The sequence below is a fragment of the Pteropus vampyrus genome, unplaced genomic scaffold, assembly GCF_000151845.1.
Source record: "Pteropus vampyrus isolate Shadow unplaced genomic scaffold, Pvam_2.0 Scaffold30, whole genome shotgun sequence".
Classification (NCBI taxonomy): Eukaryota; Metazoa; Chordata; class Mammalia; order Chiroptera; family Pteropodidae; genus Pteropus; species Pteropus vampyrus.
The window spans coordinates 9,393,595-9,413,800 of record NW_011888811.1 but is presented as its reverse complement, the minus strand read 5'-3'; the positions used below and the strand labels follow the sequence as shown (position 1 = coordinate 9,413,800).

The window sequence follows — 20,206 nt, the reverse complement described above, 5'->3', positions numbered from 1 at the left end:
CAAGCTCCCTATGAAGCCTTTATCAAAAAAAACGTTTTATAGGTTAATCACTATGGTAAAGTGTATTTATCAGAGAAAAAGTATACATATACATACACACACACACACACACACACACACACACACACACAGTCGTCAGTAACATCACAATTCAGACATAACTACATTTTGAGTGTGGTTATTTTTCCAGACATTTTTGTATACATATACATAAACATAAACTTATTTTACAAAATTAAAATATCCACGCTGCTTTTTAACTTAGTATAATAGGTACACTTCTTGTAATCATGCATTCTCCCAAAATATGATTTTCAGTACAGTCCTATATGGAAATTCTGTGACTTGTTTCTTTCATCCCCGATAGAACATCCGAAGACTGTCTCCTATGTTGCCCTCCGTGGCCCCACACTCCCAGGCCTAACTATTCCCTTAAAAAGCAGCCATCGGGAGCAAGGGCATGCTTCGAGAACCTGGACACAGTTTACGTCAGCTCCGGGCGCTGGCTTCCTCAGACTTCTCTTGCCCTCTGCTGCTCTTCCTCAACCCTCAGTGACACAGACCTTCTAGGACAGAAGGTCTCTAGAGGTTCCATGCTCTCCTCACTCCCTTCCTGCCCTACGGGTTCTGAGTTGCTGACATACGGCATGAAATTTAAAAGTATGAAGAGACGGCCAGTGCCTCTGAGTGTCCTCATCACACTCCAACCATAGTCACAGGCCTACCCACAACAAACATTTCTTGACAATGAGTGGGGCTCCATGTATAGGAACATCACAGCCTGTGAGGCCAGATGATTCCCGTTTCACAGGTGGGGAAACTGCGGCTCAGCCAAGTCCCGTGGTTGGTCTAGGCACACGCCTGGTAAGTGCCGGAGCTGAATTCAGGCCATGTCTACCTGGGGTCCAGCCCCTGCTTATTAACCGTATCATCGCCGTTAACTGTCCAGGGCTGGCGTGCCGCAAGCTGGAGAGACGCAAGCCGCCACTTGACGATAGATACTCATCTACCTGTCTTTCCTAAGAGGAGGAATGAGGACACTTTCCTTGCATTAATCTCTCACCATCATGGGCTCCAGGCAGAACTGTGTTCCTTCCCTTCGAACATACCACATCTCTTCCCACCTCAAGGCACGGTTCCTCCTCTAACTGAAATGTGCCTTTTTCTCCTTGGGCTCCTCACTAACTCCTAACTTAGCCTTCGGATATGGGGTCAGAGGTCACACTCTCACGCAGATACGTAGCTCCCCTCATACTATCTATACCCACGGCATCTTGCCATTGGCCCTCCTAGCATTTACCATGGATTGTATTCACTTTTGCAACTATTTGGTCATTGTGCGTTTCCCCCACTATACTATACACCCCACGAGGACAGGGACCACATCTATTTTTGCTATATCTCGCCAATCCCTAGCGCCCAACATAGTACCCCCCGCCCCACTCAGTAAATAGTTGTAGAATAAGCAGCTGCTCCGAATATAAGCCAACTGGCTGAGCCCACTCATGAGCCACTCGCCAAACCCACTGGGCCCACCATGATAATACGACACCCTTCTTTCTGAAGTGTCTGGGCTGATCGGTCTGAACTCATGGTGGTGGGGGTGGCAGAGCCTTTAACTAGGTCTTATTGTATTATGAAAGTTACAGGCTGGCATTAAAAAATAAAATCAAACTGTAGAGAAAGTTATAAAATCAGTCTTTCCCCACAAATACAGACCCTCCATCTCACCGCCTTAGTTAACTGAGACTCGTGTATTTTCCCCCAAATTGTTTTCAGATGTTAACGTACTTATTTTCATCCTTCAAAAAACAGAGATGAAACTACCCAGTTCTGCTTTTTGCAGAACAACACACATCCGTTACAAATGACAGAGCTATGCTCTATGCCCGTCACGTTCATTTTGAAGATCAAAGGAAACGAAAGAGCTCATACACGAACGGTCCTCCTCCTTCCTCCGAGCAGCCCTTTTCGGACTTGACAGTCCTTTCCACTTCCCCTTTCGATCATCTCTTCTCCAGGCTAAACAGCACGAGCTTGTTATTTTAAGCATCCTCATAAGGCCCAGGTTCAAGTTCATATATCCGGCTGTGTGGCCTCCAGAATAAATTCAGTGCAGCTGGAAGGCCAAGGAGGCCATCTGTCACTCCACTGCTGAAGACTATGGTTTCTGGTTAGGCCAGACACTCACAAGAACTCTACCCTGACTTGGACACAAACAGTGTCAACCTCAAACTGTGAGAGTCTGTAGAAATGGCCCACGGTTAAGGCTTACTCTCCACACCTTATTTGTGACAGGGTCTTTGATAGCCATGTGTATACGGGGAATGCCTACGACTATGAAATTTTTTAATTGTATTCTCTTTGACCTCTGGATTCTTTCTCTCTCGCTATCACCACCACGCCTTACCTCTTCCTCCCCGCAGTCACACTCTTCCCCATCTTCCAGGTACCCGTTCCCACATCTCCGGCCTCCATACAGCGTCCTGGTGTCTGGCATGTTGGAGAGACACATCCCACCGCCTGACTGCAGATACCTGTCCAGCTCCTTTCTGTTGCATCCATTAAATACTCTGGGAAAGGGATGCCTGGGAGAGAATAAGGTCGGAGTTAGTTGGGAATCTGAGCATCAAGCAGCCAAAACAGCCATCAGTCCTGCTGCCCACTAAGCTGGTTCCACCTGGATGGACTCAGACCCACGGTCCCCTGCACATACATCCTGTCGCCCCTGGAACATTACCAATACATTCATTTACAATTCTTTCTAAGAATGAAGAAATATTAACTACCACATAATTTTTTTTCTCCTCCTTCTGCATGGGGGAAGTATTCGAGAATCAGAAGCAGCAAATTTTGACCTTTGCATAACGGGTTGCAATAAATAAAAGGTTATGAGTGTTACAATAGGTCTCTTGAGCTTTAGAGCTGAATAAAATGCCAGCCAACCCAAACTTTTCCTGAAGCTGATAGTGGATAGAGATTTTCTTGAGATAGAGAACCAGGTCAAAAAAGACCGAGATCATGGATTCAATTTCTTTGTTGGACCAGTGATCTGATATCTGTTCTAAGGATACAGGCATTGCTCCAAATGCAACTCATGATGCATGGTCTTTATCTCATGGGTATAAGAGGTCCTGGGTCCCCTCATTGGGAAAAAGAATCAGAAGTCACACATCCCCTGGTGGCAGGTCAGTACCACTATGCAGGTGCGTCTATAAGGAAGAGTTATCTTGATCTCAATTCTCTAAACCAATTAAAAGTTAAACACTAGAAGGTTTCCTTTAGTTGTCAGGTATGTCACAAGGAATTTGTCAACTAATAATAGTTAAACCTCTAAAATTTGTGAATAGCTTAAAAACAAATTGCAGTAATAATTAATATAACTCTCAACCATACCTATATAAATATATGCCCTTTTAGATTGGGAGCAAAATGGGTGACTTAACCTTGAGCTCAGAGGGATTTAAGCATGGCCCAAGGGGTTATATCTTGTATGTCATCAGCATCCCTTGTGTGTCACAGTTGAGAAATGAGGGAAAATCACTGGCCACTGGAGCTCCAAGAAAGCTGCATTTTCTCTTAGAGATACTCAAATACCATTTCTCTAAGAAATAAGCAGGCATTAATGATTTGGCATGGGAGAAGCACAAGCTTCAACCATGATGCCTTCCAACGAGTGACTCGGGTCTTGGAAGAACCCATTGCTCTCTGCTAAAGGAGTCCAGATACTAAATGAGTCCTCTGATTAAATTCCAGAATTCCCTTTCAAAGGCTCTGTTTTAAAAAACCCCTCACAACTATAGGGAGATGCAGCTGCCTTGTCCTTGTTCCTTGTGGTAAACACAGCGTATAAAGTCTCCGCGGGGTCACTGTGGGTATGTGGATGCTCCCTTTCCTCTTCCTTTTTCTGGAAGCCACATCAGCATTTTCAGTCAAGCCTGGGATGTAACAGCACTCATCAAGCTCCCTTAGAATGGAGACACTAAGAATTGTGACTGTTACCAAAATGGGTCCTCATCAAAAACACATAAAGAGAATAAGACACATGTGGTCAGGCCAATTCTACCACTAAAAACCCTAAGATAGAAGTTAAGTCAATCTAGGGTTCCACCAGCACAAAACCTTCTGCTAGAAACCTAGTAGCCCTTCCACAAATCTGCTTTCTTGGTCCTCTTCCAATTTCTTTGTTGTCAAAACCACATTTCTCTCCGAGGCCCCCACCAGAGGTATTCCAGGCCCCCTGGGGCCAGCTGGGAGGAGCGCCTGGGTTGCACTGATCCTGCACGCTCCTCCTCCACCCTGTCCTCCCCTTCCTGCTTGACTCACCCGGTGGCGGCTGCCATGATACACCCACCGTCAGCCGCGCTGGCTGAGCAGCAATCCGCAGAATCATGGCTCATGCCGAAGTTGTGGCCCATCTCATGGGCCACGGTGGCAGCCACGCCAATGGCATTCTCAGAGTGGTCCTGCACAGGGAGAGAGTTCGGGTCTAGAAGACAGCTACCCCCACCTCCTACCCTGCCTTTTCTTTGGCCGAGCCTCGCAGCTCTCCATTGATTCCGCAATCAGTGTGCGCACAGGCTCAGCGCTAAAAGCCCACGCTTTTAATCACTATGCTACATCTGCTGGTAATACGGGGCAGAGGGAGGGGTGGGCAAATAGATAAGAGCAGGCTCTTGCTATCTATTTTACAGGTCAGAGATAAAGAGTCATTTAATGAATAGTCACAAAGTCAGAGAGCATTTCAAAAGAAGGTAGTAACCTATCCTAACCATGACTTCGAGACAGGCTCTTGTTTCATAATGATATACATTAACAACATAAAACCCAGAATAAAAGTTTTTTTCATCTTTATTTATCTTACTATTCTCTAGCTCCTGGTTTGGAATATATGAGAGATCCAGTGACATATTAACGTGATCACTGCTGGGTTCTCCTGAGCTTGAAAATCAGGGATAAAATATAATAAATGATAGTTCGCCCCTTGGTATATCGCCATTTCTTAGACCCTTCTTGATGTCAAAGCTTTTCTTTTCTCTGCAAATTTTATATATATATATATAAATTTTATATATATATATAAAAAATTATTTTTGACAAGACAACTTCCTGTCTTGTGAGGCAGTTTTCTGCCTTCTGCAACATCAATATATCGGCTCAGACTCACCATATTGACTCCTCCAGACTGATACACAGAGCACATGGCCATGAGGGGGGCCAGGCCGATAGTGGTGCCATGGAAGGACATGCCCCTGCAGAAGGGAAGGAGAGAGGGTGACTCAGGAGGGGCTGAGAGGGTTGTTCCAATGTGTCCAGGAGTAGGTGGTCATCACGGTGTTCCTTGGCCCTACTGACATTCCTAGATCATCCCCAAGGGGAGAAGCCCTAGTATTATAGGCCAACTGGATAATTTCCAGGTTGCCCCACCTCTCACTTCCTCTCACCTACTCTCTCACTGCTCTAGAAAAACAGAAAGAGAGAGCTAAAGGTCACTCTTTCCCACAATATGCCCATAGCCCCATTCCCTGGAAGGAAATGGGCAGGGCTTGCGAAGCTGCATCCCATTCCTGCTGCACAGGAAAAGGTCAGAGGGAGCGGTGAGGGAAGGGTGGCACAGGTTCTGAGGCTGAAGTGAATCATGACTACTTCCGCCAGCTGCCGGAGTCCCATGCCACATCCCTGGCTCTGGGGTATGTGTAGGGAGGTGGGGGGAATTGGGGGCAGCAGCTGTAGGGTGCTGATGTTTCATTCCTACATCACTCTGGGGCCAAGGAAACAGATGTGTCCCATCAGGACCCTCACAAAGTGCAGCTGGGTGCAAGCATGAGTTGTTTCTGCCTTTGTTTTGCAATTGTGATCCTAATCTGCCAACAGCCAGAAACATTCCCCCGGTTTAATTCTCCCCTCTCTCAGTTGTATACATCCAGGGCAGGGGTGAGGAAACGACTAAAACACCAGCGTTTTCATGATGCCACAACATGTAACTTATTTAAAGGCTCTACATGGAAATTCATTATGTAGTATGTTTATATCTCCGTGCTTGTCTTTTTTTCTAGGTCATGGTATCTTTGAGAGCCAGGACTATCTTATTTATTCTGGGGTGAGTAGAACTTAGCACAGAATCTGAAACATAGTGGTGCTTATTAAAAATTCAAAGCAGACGCTTCTTCAGAGAAACAATCTGCAAAGGAATACACGATAGATTGTGCAAATGTACGTGAAGCCCTACTGGCTATGCTAGAAACTTAGACAACGGCTCTGAGGAAGTCTGACTGGAAACCTAGATTCAAGATCTTGCACAAAGCGGGATGCCAGGCTTCCAAGGTGCAGGCCAAAGCCCCGGTAAACAAAAACTCTTCCTAGGTGAATGTACAGTCACGAAGTAAGCACTTGTTGCCCAGGGTTTTGGTACAGCTATTTCCTCAGTCGCTTTTAAAGAGAAAACAATGGTTTAAATGATGGTTGATTAAGAGAGATATTTAGGCAACAGAATAAAAACTGGTTTTATTATGTATGGCTTTTTGTTGTAACTGCTTCAAAATACCTTTGGAAGATAACACTAGTACATACCAGATAATTATCCCTGGAAGACTGTCACCTGCCCCCACGACTCCCATGAGTGTTTGTTCTTTTCTCACTGAGATTGAAGAAACTTCAACATAATCCTCACCCCACCCCCTCAGCGTCTCCCTCCCACCAAACACACAGTTCCTGCATCGTCTGTCACTTTGACTATCTCGGGCACTCGGCCACAAGCCCTTGGGAATGAAATGAAGGACAACCCTCCGTCCTGTGTCTGCTTCGGGGGATTAGCTCTGGACTAGACGAAGCACCAAGATCAAGATGAACCCCTTAGAAATGCTGTCAAAGCAGCCCATGTCCAATAGCCAGTCATTTCCCAATGCTCAACTGAATATGTATAAGTCTAATTTTCTCACCTAGACTATAAACACTCCTTGGGATCATTATGACTCTTAGGCTTTTAAGTATTTTCCAGCATAGGCTAAGTATAGAGCACATGTCAAAAAAATTCTTGATTATCTGGACCAGAGAGTCAGGGTGGCCTAGTACAATCAATACCCAGCACCAGGGAAAGGAAGGAGCAGACAGCCCACGCACGGTATGCAGGGCCAAGGCTGAGGCGACACATGGACGAAGGCTACTTACGTGATTAACTGTGCATTGTCGTGTTTCTTCTGGGTGAGCAGCTTGCGCCTCCAACTAAGAAATGACCAGAGGGTAGAGTACGGGTTCTCTGAAACTTCACACAAATTCCTGTGAGTCCACACTTCCAAGCCCACAAGGGCAATCCGGATGTTCAAGGATCGGTAAAACTGAAAGCACACGCAGAAAGGCCACAGAATCATCTGTCGATGCCACTTGAGATTTATAAACTCCTCCCCAGACTAAACGCTCAGAGCCCAGATCCCAGATTTGTCTTCTGCACGTGCCTCCAAAGGGAGGAGGCCACGGATGTCATTATTTGCATTCTTCAGAGGGGGAAATGAGATCCTGAGAGATGTACAACATGCTGGTGGCAGAGATGGGGTGACTTAGCTTAGAAAAAAGAAGACTGAGATAGGATATAAAGCTGCTTTCAAATAAGTGCAGGATTGCCATGTGGAAAAAGGATCAGCGTTCTTCCAGGTGGTGCTGAAGTGAGGCTCAATCAACAGGTAAAACAGACAGGAGGACACATTTCATTTTAAAATAGGAAAAAGCTTTCAAACAAAGCTGGTCGTAAGTAAGCTCAGAGCTCTAATAAGCACTCTCGGCCCGGCTGTCTGGTACAATTATCCTCCCAATTGGCCCTTATCTTTTTTGCACATATCTAAAAAGTCCTCTTATGTATGGATTTAAAAAAAAAAATTATCGAAGTATAATTTATATACCACAAAATCCACCCATTTTAAATGTATAGCTCAATATTTTTTAGTAAATTTGCCAAGTTGTAAAGTGATCCCCATCATCCAATTTTAGAATATTTTCATCACACCAATAAGATCTCTCATGTGCATTTACAATCACTTCCCGTTTTTACCCCCACACCTAGGCACACTAATCTACTTTCTGTCTCTATAGATTGTCTTGTTTGGACATACTCTATAAATGGAATTATACAATATGTAGTCTTTTGTATCTGGCTTCTTTCACTTAGCATGTCTTTGAGATTCATCCATCCTGTAGCCTGTATCGGTTTGTCATTACTTTTTATTGCTAAATAGTATTCCATCGTATGGACATACCAAATTATATTTGGATATTTTATTGTCAGATGTCTTGCCCTCATTTTGGAAGTAAATGGAAATAAATAATATGTAAGTAGATAGATATGCTTACTCTCAAGATTCCTTCCCCATCACTGGAGGTGTTTAGGTTTCATCAAGGATACTAGAGACAGGCTGCAAGGGTCCCAGATAATCTCCAAGGTTTTGCCCAACCCAAAGATCTGGAAATTCTATAAATGAGACCTGACTCTCAGGCTTCTTGAGGCTAGAACTACATCTAACCTTTATGATACAGTATTGTTCATCTCATCCATATATAAGCAGGAAGAGTAGACGAACTGGAAGGCATAAGTACAAGGAATTCTTTGGCACATCCTAGACTACTGAGACAGTGACTTATAAAAAAGTCACATGTAAACTTAGGTCACATAAGATACCATTTAATCTAAAATTCGCAGATATTGCCCAGATAAAAATAACAATCATAGCACCAATGTTTATCGAGTACTTTCTATGTACTAAGTACTGAGGCTTAGAGAGGTTGAATACCTTGCCCAAAGTTTCAGCATAACCATGGTGGAGCCAGACTAAAGCTGAGATTATCAAACCTCAGAGCCTACTTAAGACCCTACACAGCTTAAGTGCAGGCGTTATTATACATCATCAATCCACTTGCCCCTGAGAAATTGGGATATAAGATGGGCTCCAGAATCTCAGTTGATCTCAATGGAAATTTTGATTTTTCTATTTTGTGCCAGGTCAATCATCACAGAAAATAAAGGGTTTGAATTCCAATTTGAACTTGCTTCACTAGGGAGCTTTCTAAAGACTTAAACTTGGCTTTTTTAATGCTTAAGAAAAAACAATTTGGATTGGGTTCATGATTCAGCAAATCAGTGCAGTTCATTCCAGGTTTAGTTCAACATTAGTTCAGTTCAAGTAGCCGGGTCAGCAAGCCTCAGAGAAGGGGGTGAGTCTTCCCTCGCCCCCACCAGGAGTGAAGGCCATCAGCTGCTCAGCAGAGAACCAAGACTGCTTCACAGAATGGACCAGCTAGCAAGGCTGGGGCTCCACGTACAGACTGGGGTTTGCTCATGCCTTTCTCCTCCTTCCACTTTTCGTCAGCATTCTTGGTCCTATCACCCAGACCAGCTGGAGAGGTCACAAAGGGGAGACCCAGCCAAGTCTCCCACCTGCTGGGTCTCCAGAACAATAGATGTCACCTGGGTGATAACGCGGCTGCCTCCTGCATACCCCCCAGGGGAACAAGCTTTTCTTGTTTTCCCAGATGTTTAGTGTTTGGGTTTTGGCTCATTTAGATGTTGTTGTTGATTGAGTTAAGAGCTAGAGAGAGAGAGAGGACTGAACTGTGTCCCTGGAGTCCTTCCTCCAGGAAATGCCAGTGTTTGACTTTCACCTGTCACTGACCACCGACCAGCATTTCCAGAGCCATCTAGGGCAGAACGAAAACATCTGGCATAGACTCTCATTTGATGATTTCCAAACGCTACCAAATATGCTTGTAAATCCCTAAAAAACATTCAAGTTCTCTTCTTTATCCTCTAGTGTTTAGGTAAAAATAATTTCCCCTTTGACCTGGGATTCCTGATTCCCTAGCAGGCCTAGAGTTAAAGCTTCAGAAGTTCTGTGAGTGCCTTGAAATCATGTAATAAATGTTATCAGATTCTCAAAGAGACCTGAGACCTCAAACATATTAAAATCCACTTTTTGAAACTATTCACTACTAGCCTACCAAGAGGCTGCTGTCATTCTAGGTTACCCATTCTACTGCATTTTGCACTATAACAAATACCCTCTTTCATATAAATAAAGTATTTCCAAGTCCCAGATAGCCTGTTCTAGTAAAATTCAAGAATTTGGGTATTTCCTAAGAGCATGTTTAAAAAGCCTAACCTAGGAAAGTTAAACATTTGCATGGTCATTCTGAGACAAATAATTTTTTTAAAGTTTTACAGATGTTTAAAAGTTTTACTATAGACATATTGGCCCAAAACAACCCACTCCTCAACTTTTAAGGCTCTGTACCTTTCCCATGCTGATCTAACTCAATTCTCTCCTAAGTCACAGAATTCCTGGGCTTTCTACCTGGAAAGAAGCTTAAGGAACCTTAAAGCTGTTTTCAACTGGGCTCCTCTATGTCCTATGTTCCCCAGGGGCTACTGCAGGGATGAGGGTAAGGGGTCAGAGGACAGTGCTCTGAGTCCTTACCCCTGCCTCAGTTTAGAGCAGTCTGTTTGCACCTGACTTTTTTTTTTAGACTGTTTTGTACTGGTCTCAGCCTATTAATAACCAATGGTATAGCTGGACCAGCCCTTGTGGTTCTTATGATTGTAAGACGCTCTTCAGCAACAACCATCAGGAAACTGGAAAAGATACAGATTTGTTACTTACAAGACCTGTAAATTATAAAGGATACCTGGGGCCACACAGCGAGGCTGCAGGGAGAGAGACAGGGAAAGAGAGAGAATACACGGCCTGGGGTTCTGCTTTTACTGGGGTCAAGGGTGAGGGCTTAGAGTTTTGAGGGCTCACTCTTTATTGGCAAATTTAAAACACAGAGAGGGAATTAAAAGCTCGGGAAGAGAAAAATATCAGGTAGCCCAAATGGTCAGATATTGTTATCAACCAGGATCTCTACAACAAAGACGCCTCAGTGGGAGAAGATGACCAGGCTCTTTATCAAGTCTTACTGGTGGCCAAGTGTTCATTGAGATATCTGCTTTGAAGTAGACGCCCCTTTGAAATGGAGGTTTGGGCAATCGAAACTTAAGTCAGACACTTACATTACAAAAAGAAATAGAGACAAATGTCAGGGTTTAAACTACATAGATATTGACATAAGATTTCATTTTTAAAAAAAATTTATTTTGTTTTTCACCAGAAAAACAAAATAAATTGAAAGCCATTGATTAGGCCAACCCCTCCATTTTGCAAATTAAAAACAAAACTGCAACTCAAAGAAGATGAGTTACTTGGCAAAGGTCACATAGTTGAGCTTGGTCATGACCACCCTGAGCCTCTGTGGCATTGCTATTCCCTCTCAGAAACTGGCTGGAGCAGCCAATCCAAAAGGCATTTTGGCTCAGATGCCACATGATCTCCTTTCCTGCGGCTCCTCTGAGGTGCTGGCATCTGTCCCACAAAGTACACACCTGGTCTCACCTTATCAGCGTAATTGGCGATCTCCATGAGCTTGTATTTGGTGGCATCCTGGTCTCGTCGATTCTTCTGAAACTAAATGGAAAAGCAGAACTAAGTGAGACCCAGGACCCCTTCTGTGTCCCATTAATTGTCCTTGAATTAGCTTTATTTTCTTTCCCCTTCTGTGAGCTGCCCCTCCCCATCGCCAACACACACAGTGTCAGCTTGTGGAGGGCACATCCATCTTGGTATCCCCAGCTACTACTAGTGCTAGGCACAAGGTAGGCATGCAATAGTTGTGTACTGAATTGAATTCTCTTCCTCCAGCCCCTGAATTCAACCTTGTTCTCCTGTACTCCACATTACAAGGTCTCTCGCAAACTCTCCCTGGGGCTTAGAAGAGGGACCGATCTGATCCTTGCCTCGGCCATCATCCCAACATGAAGCCACTATTGCAGGGAGTTCAAGAGGCCTCCCCACATGTGATCAGTCAACACTAGTCAAATTGGTGTGAATATCTGCTACGTGCAAGACATTGTGCTTGGCACTAGGTAGGACACAAAGTGTGAGATCCTGGTATACTAGTGAGCTTCAATTAAAACAGAAATGACAACAGTGGAAGATTCTGTATTTAAGGAATATACAGTTGAAATGACAACAGTGGAAGATTCTGTATTTAAGGAATATACAGTTGAAATGGGCTGAGAGGCATGGAGAAATAACTGCAATGAGAGGCTACGTGAATGGTACAAAATGGGTGCTGACAACAAGAACCACAAGACCTTGGCTTTGTCTGCAAATACACATAGCAATAGGCACGCATGTGTTCCAGTAAAGCTTTAAAAAATCGTGGGGTAGGCTAGATTTTTCCATGGGCTATAGCTTGCAGGCCCCTCATCTAAAGAAAGGGCTATCTCAACCTCATACTTTCTAGAATGACACAGAAAGTAAAACCCGGTATATCACCTGGCCTTTTTCCCAGCTACCTCACATTTGGTTTGTATCATGAAAGTTCTTTGCATTCATGTTTTTACATCTGTCCTGTCCCATCCTCCAGCATCCCATCTTGCTCCTCTCTCTCCTGGATTTCCTGTTTCACCAGAGGAAATAATTTGAAACCCAACCAGGCACTCCCACTGAGGCCCAGGGAGTGAGAAGCTGCTTTGACCTTTTTATTGCTGACAACGCCCTCTCTCCAGCCCTCTCTCCAGCCAGCAATGCTATCCATGTCTACTCTTCCTGCTCAGAGACCAAGGAGGAGCCTGGCCCTTCTCAGCACCAGGTTGTGAATCATAGATAAGGCAGCCCTCCCCCGCCTGTCTTCCCATCCTCTCAGATTGTCAGGAATACATTTCTGCCTGCAGAGGATGAGAGGCCCCTTAAAGAAGGAATGGGGGAGAGGTAGTGACTGGGCTGGATTTGTGAGCCTGTGAACCAGTCTGGCCTATTATATCCCCCACCCCACCCCTCCCCTGACTCATTCGAAGCCCAGGCCCTGAGAAATGAGCACATTCCCATCCGCCATGCAGCTGCAGCATGAATCCTGCCTGTGGGAAATGCCTGCTGCTAAAGGGCTCTCCTCTGAAACAGGAAGATGGCTCTAGGCAACACCACAGTCCTGGGGGTACCTTGGGCAGTTTTCTTTGTGAGGGTTTGCTGTGACCCTGGAGGTTAGAAGACTGCAGATGCCCAACCCCTACCCCGTTCTCAGTGGGTTTTAAAACCCTGCACCAAGATTCCACTTGAGAGAGTGCTGGGCTGAAGGCAAGGGTCACCCCACCTTTACATTAGAGCAGCTCTGTTTCTATGTTTAACTATCGGGGTCTCAGAAGTTTTGATCTGAACAAAGGATTCTGTGGCTAAAAAGAATGGTTCAAGACCACTGCATTAGAGGATCTTAGATGCAAAGTCAAATAGGGAAAAGTCCTGGAGTTGGAGGAGCTCAGCTGCCCCCAGCAGCACCTCCACTAGGGGCCAATATCAGTTACCATCTCCCATGACCGGGAACCTTGGGTTTTAAATCAGCTTTGGATTTTGCCCCTCACCCCGTTCCCCGACCCTGCATACACACACACACACCAGTCTTTGGAAAGGAAAAAAAGAAAGGCTGCTGGAAAACCAATACCGACACCAATTACAAAACAAAACTCTTCTCAAAGCAGAACATGATGTTCCCTCAGCCTGTAATATCCTTGACCTCCACCTCTCTGCCCAGTTCACAACTCCTTGTCCTTTAAGACAGTTCAAGGGCCACCTCCCCCTGAAGGGCCACCTCCCTCTGCCACTACGACTGGAAGGAAGTCTAGTGTTCCCTCCACCATCCCGCACCGTCTCCAGGATCTGTGCTTGGACTGTGGGCTAGACAGAGCGGCCTCAGAGGGAGGCCTTTTGGTGCTGGTAACTAAACCATCTGGATGGGGTATGAGATAGACCAGAACTATGAGGCGTTCTGTCCTAAGCGGAGCCCCCAGGGGGAGTGCAGAGTTGGGGCATGGGGAGTGCTCGCCTCACCATGACTTCCCATGCCCAGAAGATGTGCTAAGTTATGTGGTTGAGTCACTGCATAAAGTGAGAACTAGAGATAAACGTGGCTAATTTAGGCAAATAAGGGTGCTGGGGCCTGAACCCATTCATTCTTCAGGTGTCAATTTCAACATCACTACCTCAGAGAAGCTTTCCCCAATTTCCAAAAGCAGGTTGGGTCTCTCCTTATCTGCACTCTGGTCCTTTACAATGAACTATCTCAGCAGTGTTCACATTTGGAACTACAGAGTTTTTGTGCTGCTATTGTAAACCCTGTGATGCCAGGGGAAAAAGTCTGTCTGCATCTCCTGGGGGCCAAGCACTGTGGTTGGCATATAATAGAGAATCAAGAAATCGTTGATGAATAAATGAAAGAATGAGAGAGATGAATATTCATCAAATCTCAGCAGTCAAGGCCTGCAAGAACCTGTCTAATTTGGAATTAAAGGCCAAACAGCGATTCCTTCTGGTCAGCAGTTCTCAAACTGGACCGTGTATCAGAATCATCCAGAGGGCTTGTCAGCACATGAACTGCTATATCCCAGCCCCACAGTTTAGGATTCAGTAGGTCTGAGGTACGGACTAACGCTCTGCATTCTCCCAAGTTCCCAGGTGTTGCCGATGCTGCTGGTCACGGGACCACATCTTGGGGACCCCAGCTTCAGGTTCTCAGGTGGCACCAACATGATCATAAATTGTATTTAATCAGGTGATTGAGAATACATGTATTATCTTTGCAAAAATAAATGTTTTTAAATTTTCTCTAGAGAATAAGCACCAAAATCTAAAGGTCTTCAGACCCAGCCTAAGAGATGTTACTCCAAGTAACGTGAACTGTAGTGATTTTCTATCTGATTAATGTATCAAGCTAGAAGAGACTTTTCCTCGTTCCCCTCCCCCCCCACACACACTATTAAAATCACAAAAAGAGCCCTTGGTCAGATTTAAGGTCAAAATCACATGACAAACCGGAGAAAGATGAATGCTTCAGCCTTTCCCCAGAGCAGTTTGAAGCCTGGAACGGAAGCTCTCAAGAGAGCAGTTTTCCTGCTAAAACCCAGTGCCTCCCCCTTACCTCTGCGTAATCAGCCACGAGGTAAAGCTCCACATACTTCATGGAGTGTAAATCTTCCCTTTTCATCTAAGAAAGAGATGAAAGCAGATCAGAGCTGGAGAAATGGTGAACTTGGCCTCACACAAAAACCTGCCAACGGTGCTCCTTAATAAACGGGGGCCTCCTCACCAATTTCGTCTTTGGGTACCAGAGACAGTCTCGGCCGTGGTCGCCACCACCCTCACGACACCTTCCACACACCGTCTTGGTTATCACCAGAGGCTGCTCTGGGATTTTGGATCCAGTCCTCCAGGCTCGAAAAATAGTGAGCTGGGTGGGCTGGCGAGTATAGGCAGAACAGAGGCCAACATACCGTGAAGGAACACGCTAACAATCCAGTTCCCAAAAAACATTTAAACCACATACCTCTATTTTCGGTATAAATAAACACAAGCTTTTGTCATATTCCAAAAAGGGAGGCATGTGTTTTTTCCTCACATTTTGAAGTTTCGGAAATTTGCATCTCAGAAGATTTCAAATGTAGTAGTGTGCTCCCCAAAGCAGTTATTCTACCGAATACAAGGGTGTCTCACACTCAACAATGACTTAGAAAAAAATCAAAGCTATTCCCTTCTTCTCAGCCATCTCTCTCTAATTCAGAATTACTGTTGGATGCAAAGTAAAGGTCCTCACGGGGACAAGACTATCCCGAGGCTGACTCCCGCACCGAGACACTCACCCGGCGAGGTCGTTTCGTGGCCAGGTTCGTAAACGGAAGGACCCAGTCCCTGGAGCTGGGCTTGGAGTGCCTGAACCCACAGTTCCCAGGGGGCACCTTGAGATGTTCAGATCTGTAAATAAGGTGGTAGCCTTCGCTGTCAGGGAGGGGCTCGATGATGTAGCTGAGGTTGCTGTTCACCACAATCAGTCCTCTGTCGATAGAAGAAATAGAATCTTTGGTCAAAGATTTTGGTCCTGGAAAAGTCCCTTGCTCAGGCCTCAGTTTCCCCATATGCAAAATGTCACAGCTGGTTTCGATCACTGGTTCTTAACTTTATTGTGGGGTCACGTACCCTTCGGTGAGATGCAAGATCAGACATCCTCTCCAGAGAAATGCTCGTGTATGTGAAATGTGGTATACCACAAACCCAAACATGGCAAATGGCAAATCGCAGGTTGAAACTTTTATAGACTCAGAAAAAGACGGAATGGTAACTAGAGGAAGAACACTTGCCCGGGGGTGAGGAGACCCACGCCCTGGTCTTAGCTCCAACATTAAACTGTCAGCTGCTCTTCAACCAATTTCTTAAATCACCCTGAGCCTCAGTTTCCCCATGTTTAAACATAAATGATAATTTATTAATTTATCAGAACCCTTGGGATGATTAAAAGGGATGACAAGTATCTCTGGAAACCAAAACTGGAGGCATCACCGATGGCATTCCTAACTAGCCCCAACTTCCCCGTCAGCAAGGCCGCTCATTGGTGAAGCGACGTCCACAACCAAGCATGTGTGAATACTCTTTCTCTTTGAAAGCAGAAAAAGACTTGTTCGTTCACTGTATTCTCTCATTCACTGAGCCCTTACTCTGTACTACATGTACTGTAGACATCATGCCCATTGTCGAGTAATTCACAGCCCACTGGAGGACAGACAGTCGTTCATTCCACGAATATTTCCTGAGCTCGCTCCTTCTACGTGCCAGGCATTGTGCTAGTTGCTGAGAATAGAGTAGTGAACAAGACAAAGTGCCTGTCCTCATGGAGTTTAGAGTGTTATATAGCATATAACAGAGATGACAAAAGGGTTTCATCACCCCTAACACTGATGAACTAGACACAACTGCCTGGAATGTGGCATCTGTGAGGTTTCTAAGAGCTTTATCTGGACTCAGTGAGAAATAGTGCCATGAATTATCAATCACTGTGGCAAACAATCGGTGGAAAGGTGAATAGAGGCCCATGTAGCAGGTATCTGCCATCCTGATGCAGTGAGATGAATACACGGGAATGCCCCCAGGGCTCTGGGGGAGGAGGAAGCCTCGCAAGGAGCCACAGAGGTCCCAGCAGCATTTCGTGTGCTCCAAACCTCAGGCTCTCACCCACCTAGAAAGTTCAAAAGCTAAAATATCCCCGATTCAGTCTTTGCCACTTCAAATTGAAAAGACCTCTCTCTTTAGCTGTCTTGGCTTTCACCCCACCCCCAACCTCTCAGGATCCCTGCTCCAGTTTTGCCCTTTAGAAGGAGCCTGTGATGCTCGCAGGGGACACAGTGCCAGGTTTTGATCAGCAGTAGCCCTTCCTGGAATCCACTCCTGGCTGACCTCATTCCAGTGCCGGGGAGCCTGCCGACTTCCCGGCTGCCTCGCCCAGGCTGACGCAGCAATCCTGCAGCGGCCCCTGGGCAGGACACCCAAGGTGGTCCCCAAACAGCTGGAGTGGAAATGGGGCAAAGGGCAAGGATGACATCCGCTCCTGAATCCAGACAGGAAAGGGCAGAGGGTGGACCTTCTGCGGGCATCCTGTTCCCAAACTATCTCCTCATCTCGGCTGACCAAGGCCCTTTCCGTCACCTCAGTTTCCCCCAATGGCTATAAACATGGGAAACACAGAGGGCTGGACCACAAAACAGCTGACGGTTTTGTGTGCACCAGGTTGTAGCTGTGGAGATAATACCCAGTGAGTGAGAAGTTCCATATAGGGACTGGGGAAAGTTCCAGTGTAGCTGATTGAGTATCACTTGAATAAGCCTCTGTGCCAAACAGGACAGAGAGCATGCCAAAGGATGTGCGTGGTGAGTAACAATAATCATGGCGGTTACAAATCACTGAGCCTTTGCTATGAACCTGACACTGTGCTGAGCATTTTACTATCCACACCAGCTTCCATGATCCTTACAAATATACCCATTGTACAAACGAGAAAACTAAGACTCAGCAAGGCTGATTAACTGACTCAAAGTCACAAAGTTGGTAAGGACCTACGCAGTCTGGTTCCAAGTCCCACAACCTTACCCATGACCTCACACTGCCCTCTGTCACAGCAGTCCCATAGAATGGGTCAGAAAGATATCCCGTTTACAGATGGCTACAAGTGACTGGCGACAGCAACTCTTCTCTGGGGTGTGACAGGCCACTACCCAACTGGCCTGGCTGAAGTAAGACACCATGGTTCTTATTTCATTCTCACGTCAATTCTATAAGGCCCCATCATGAGTCCCATTTTATAGATGAGGAAACTGAGGCCCAAAGAGATTAAACAACAAGCTCTCATGATTTAAAGTCTGGTAGACTCTGGACCCATACCCTTAACCTCTATGCTGCCTGCCTCCATCAGTGAGTTCTCACCCTGTGGGTCAGAGATCTCTAGGGTTAGAGCCCCCAGAGCCATCTATTAGAATATTCTACAGAGTGCATTAAAAATACAGATGTAAAAGACTCGGATTCTGCAGGTCTGAGCATCAGCACCCTTAGCAGGTCCCACAGTAATTCCCTCCCGGCCACATTCAGGAACTGTGGCCTGGAACCCACCTTTTCAGAAAGCCCCAAGCAATTCTGTTTCAGGGAGTGGGCAGATTACAATCTGAGAAACACAGGCTCAAAGGACACTGATTTTTAACAAGCATTTTCTTTAAACATAAGGTCCTCCCAGCAGTAAGATTCTGTGGCTGTTCCCCTCCTCCCCCCACTGTAGCCCCTGGTAACTCAAAGCTACAATCCTCCCAGACTGCTGGGGGAGGGAGAGGAGGCTGGCACAAGTCTCAGCACTTTACTGCGAACTCCAGCTTTGAAAGTGGGGATTTCTGAGAATCTAGTTCCTAAGGTCTTCCCCCAAGTCCTGCTAGCACCCACCAGCCACTTATCCTTCTAGCAGCCTCAGTTAGTCTAATTTGCTAAATATAAAGCACTGTCAGAGCTACACCAGGGGCATGGGAGGGGGGCACAGAAGGCTGGGTGGCTGGGACCTCACATGCTATTCTCTAAGCCGTCTCGATCCCATTCCTCACTGTTAACAGTTTGACACAAATGAAACTGTACAGAGGAACCCTGGCAGGCGACAGGCAATTCCAGTTTAACCCCGGAGTGACCGCAGGGCGCGTACACATGCATGCTTCGAGGAACTAGGCAAGACTGCTGCTGGGAATTTATCCACTCAGAGCCCGAGGGGGCATATCCTACAGCTAGAGCTGCCCCAGACGTACTCACCCTGATACCCCTCAACCCCAATTTGCATCCAAGTGAGAAAGAGTTTCGGGGACTTTCAAAGGCAGCACAGAAGCGAGGAAGGAAGGCGTTCAGGTGATGTGCTCCATCTGGGTGGGGTTGGGAAGGCACAAGTGGAGAGCACGGGCTCAGGGGGTGAGACACATCTGGATTCGAATTCTGGCTCTTCTATTAGCTTTGTGGTAAGTCACTCGTTAACGCCACCCATCTCGCGGGGTTGCCATGATCATTGACAGAAGCGACAGGCAATATTTACTAACAATCAAAGTAGTATTTAAAAACAGCAGTCTTCGAGCACATATCATATATTGAGCAGGATACAAGGCATTTTATTCTGTAGCCATTCAACGCAGGCACTGGGGATACAGTGTGACGAAGAAATCAAGATCCTTGCTCCCAAGAGGTTGTGCTCGTCGCCTAACGTAAATCCACCAGAGACGTTATTACGACCACAGTTCCCACTTTCCAGGTGAGAACACTGATGCTAGAGAACTAAAGCAACCTGTGAGGTTTTGAGCCGAGAATTCTCCGATCCCAGAATCTACATCTGTCGCAACTTAATGGTACTGTCCTGTGAGGGCCTACTCTGTGCCCGACAGAGGTAGTAGCATTTATCATCTGTTCTGCAGAGGGAAGGCCAGCTATTCAAAGGGGAAAGGGGCCAGGCCACTCCTTGGCAAAGGGGCAAAACATTCATATGCATACTCTTGCATTCATTCTCAGTTTCCGATTCTCTCACAGAATTTAAATCCAGGGAACAGAGGTAAGGAATAACCACAGTGAGTGTGGGCCTCAGAATTTTGAGGACAGATCTGCTATAATATAACAGCGATGCATCAAACAGATCACTACAGATGATCTACTGTGTGTCTTTGACAGACTTACTATGTAATTAAACTTGCCTGACATTAGAAAGTAAGAAATTATGCAGCCATTCAAAGAATGAGGTAGAGCTATATGTGTCAAAGACAGAATGTTAAATAGTAAAAAATAAAATAAAATGAAAAAAAAAAAAC

General features: G+C 45.7%; 1 protein-coding gene across 1 annotated transcript in view; it reads right to left on the bottom strand.

Annotated features, from left to right (window-relative positions):
* ADAM19 (ADAM metallopeptidase domain 19) overlaps nucleotides 1–20,206 on the bottom strand; it is an 83,590-nt gene that overhangs the window by 18,787 nt on the left and 44,597 nt on the right. The window contains exons 6-12 of the mRNA XM_011356785.2: nucleotides 15,707–15,899; nucleotides 14,989–15,054; nucleotides 11,412–11,483; nucleotides 7,168–7,334; nucleotides 5,168–5,252; nucleotides 4,327–4,466; nucleotides 2,411–2,588 (exon numbers count right to left, since the gene is read on the bottom strand). Coding sequence (XP_011355087.1) covers nucleotides 2,411–2,588; nucleotides 4,327–4,466; nucleotides 5,168–5,252; nucleotides 7,168–7,334; nucleotides 11,412–11,483; nucleotides 14,989–15,054; nucleotides 15,707–15,899 — 901 coding nt within the window. The remainder of the gene's footprint in view (nucleotides 1–2,410; nucleotides 2,589–4,326; nucleotides 4,467–5,167; nucleotides 5,253–7,167; nucleotides 7,335–11,411; nucleotides 11,484–14,988; nucleotides 15,055–15,706; nucleotides 15,900–20,206) is intronic.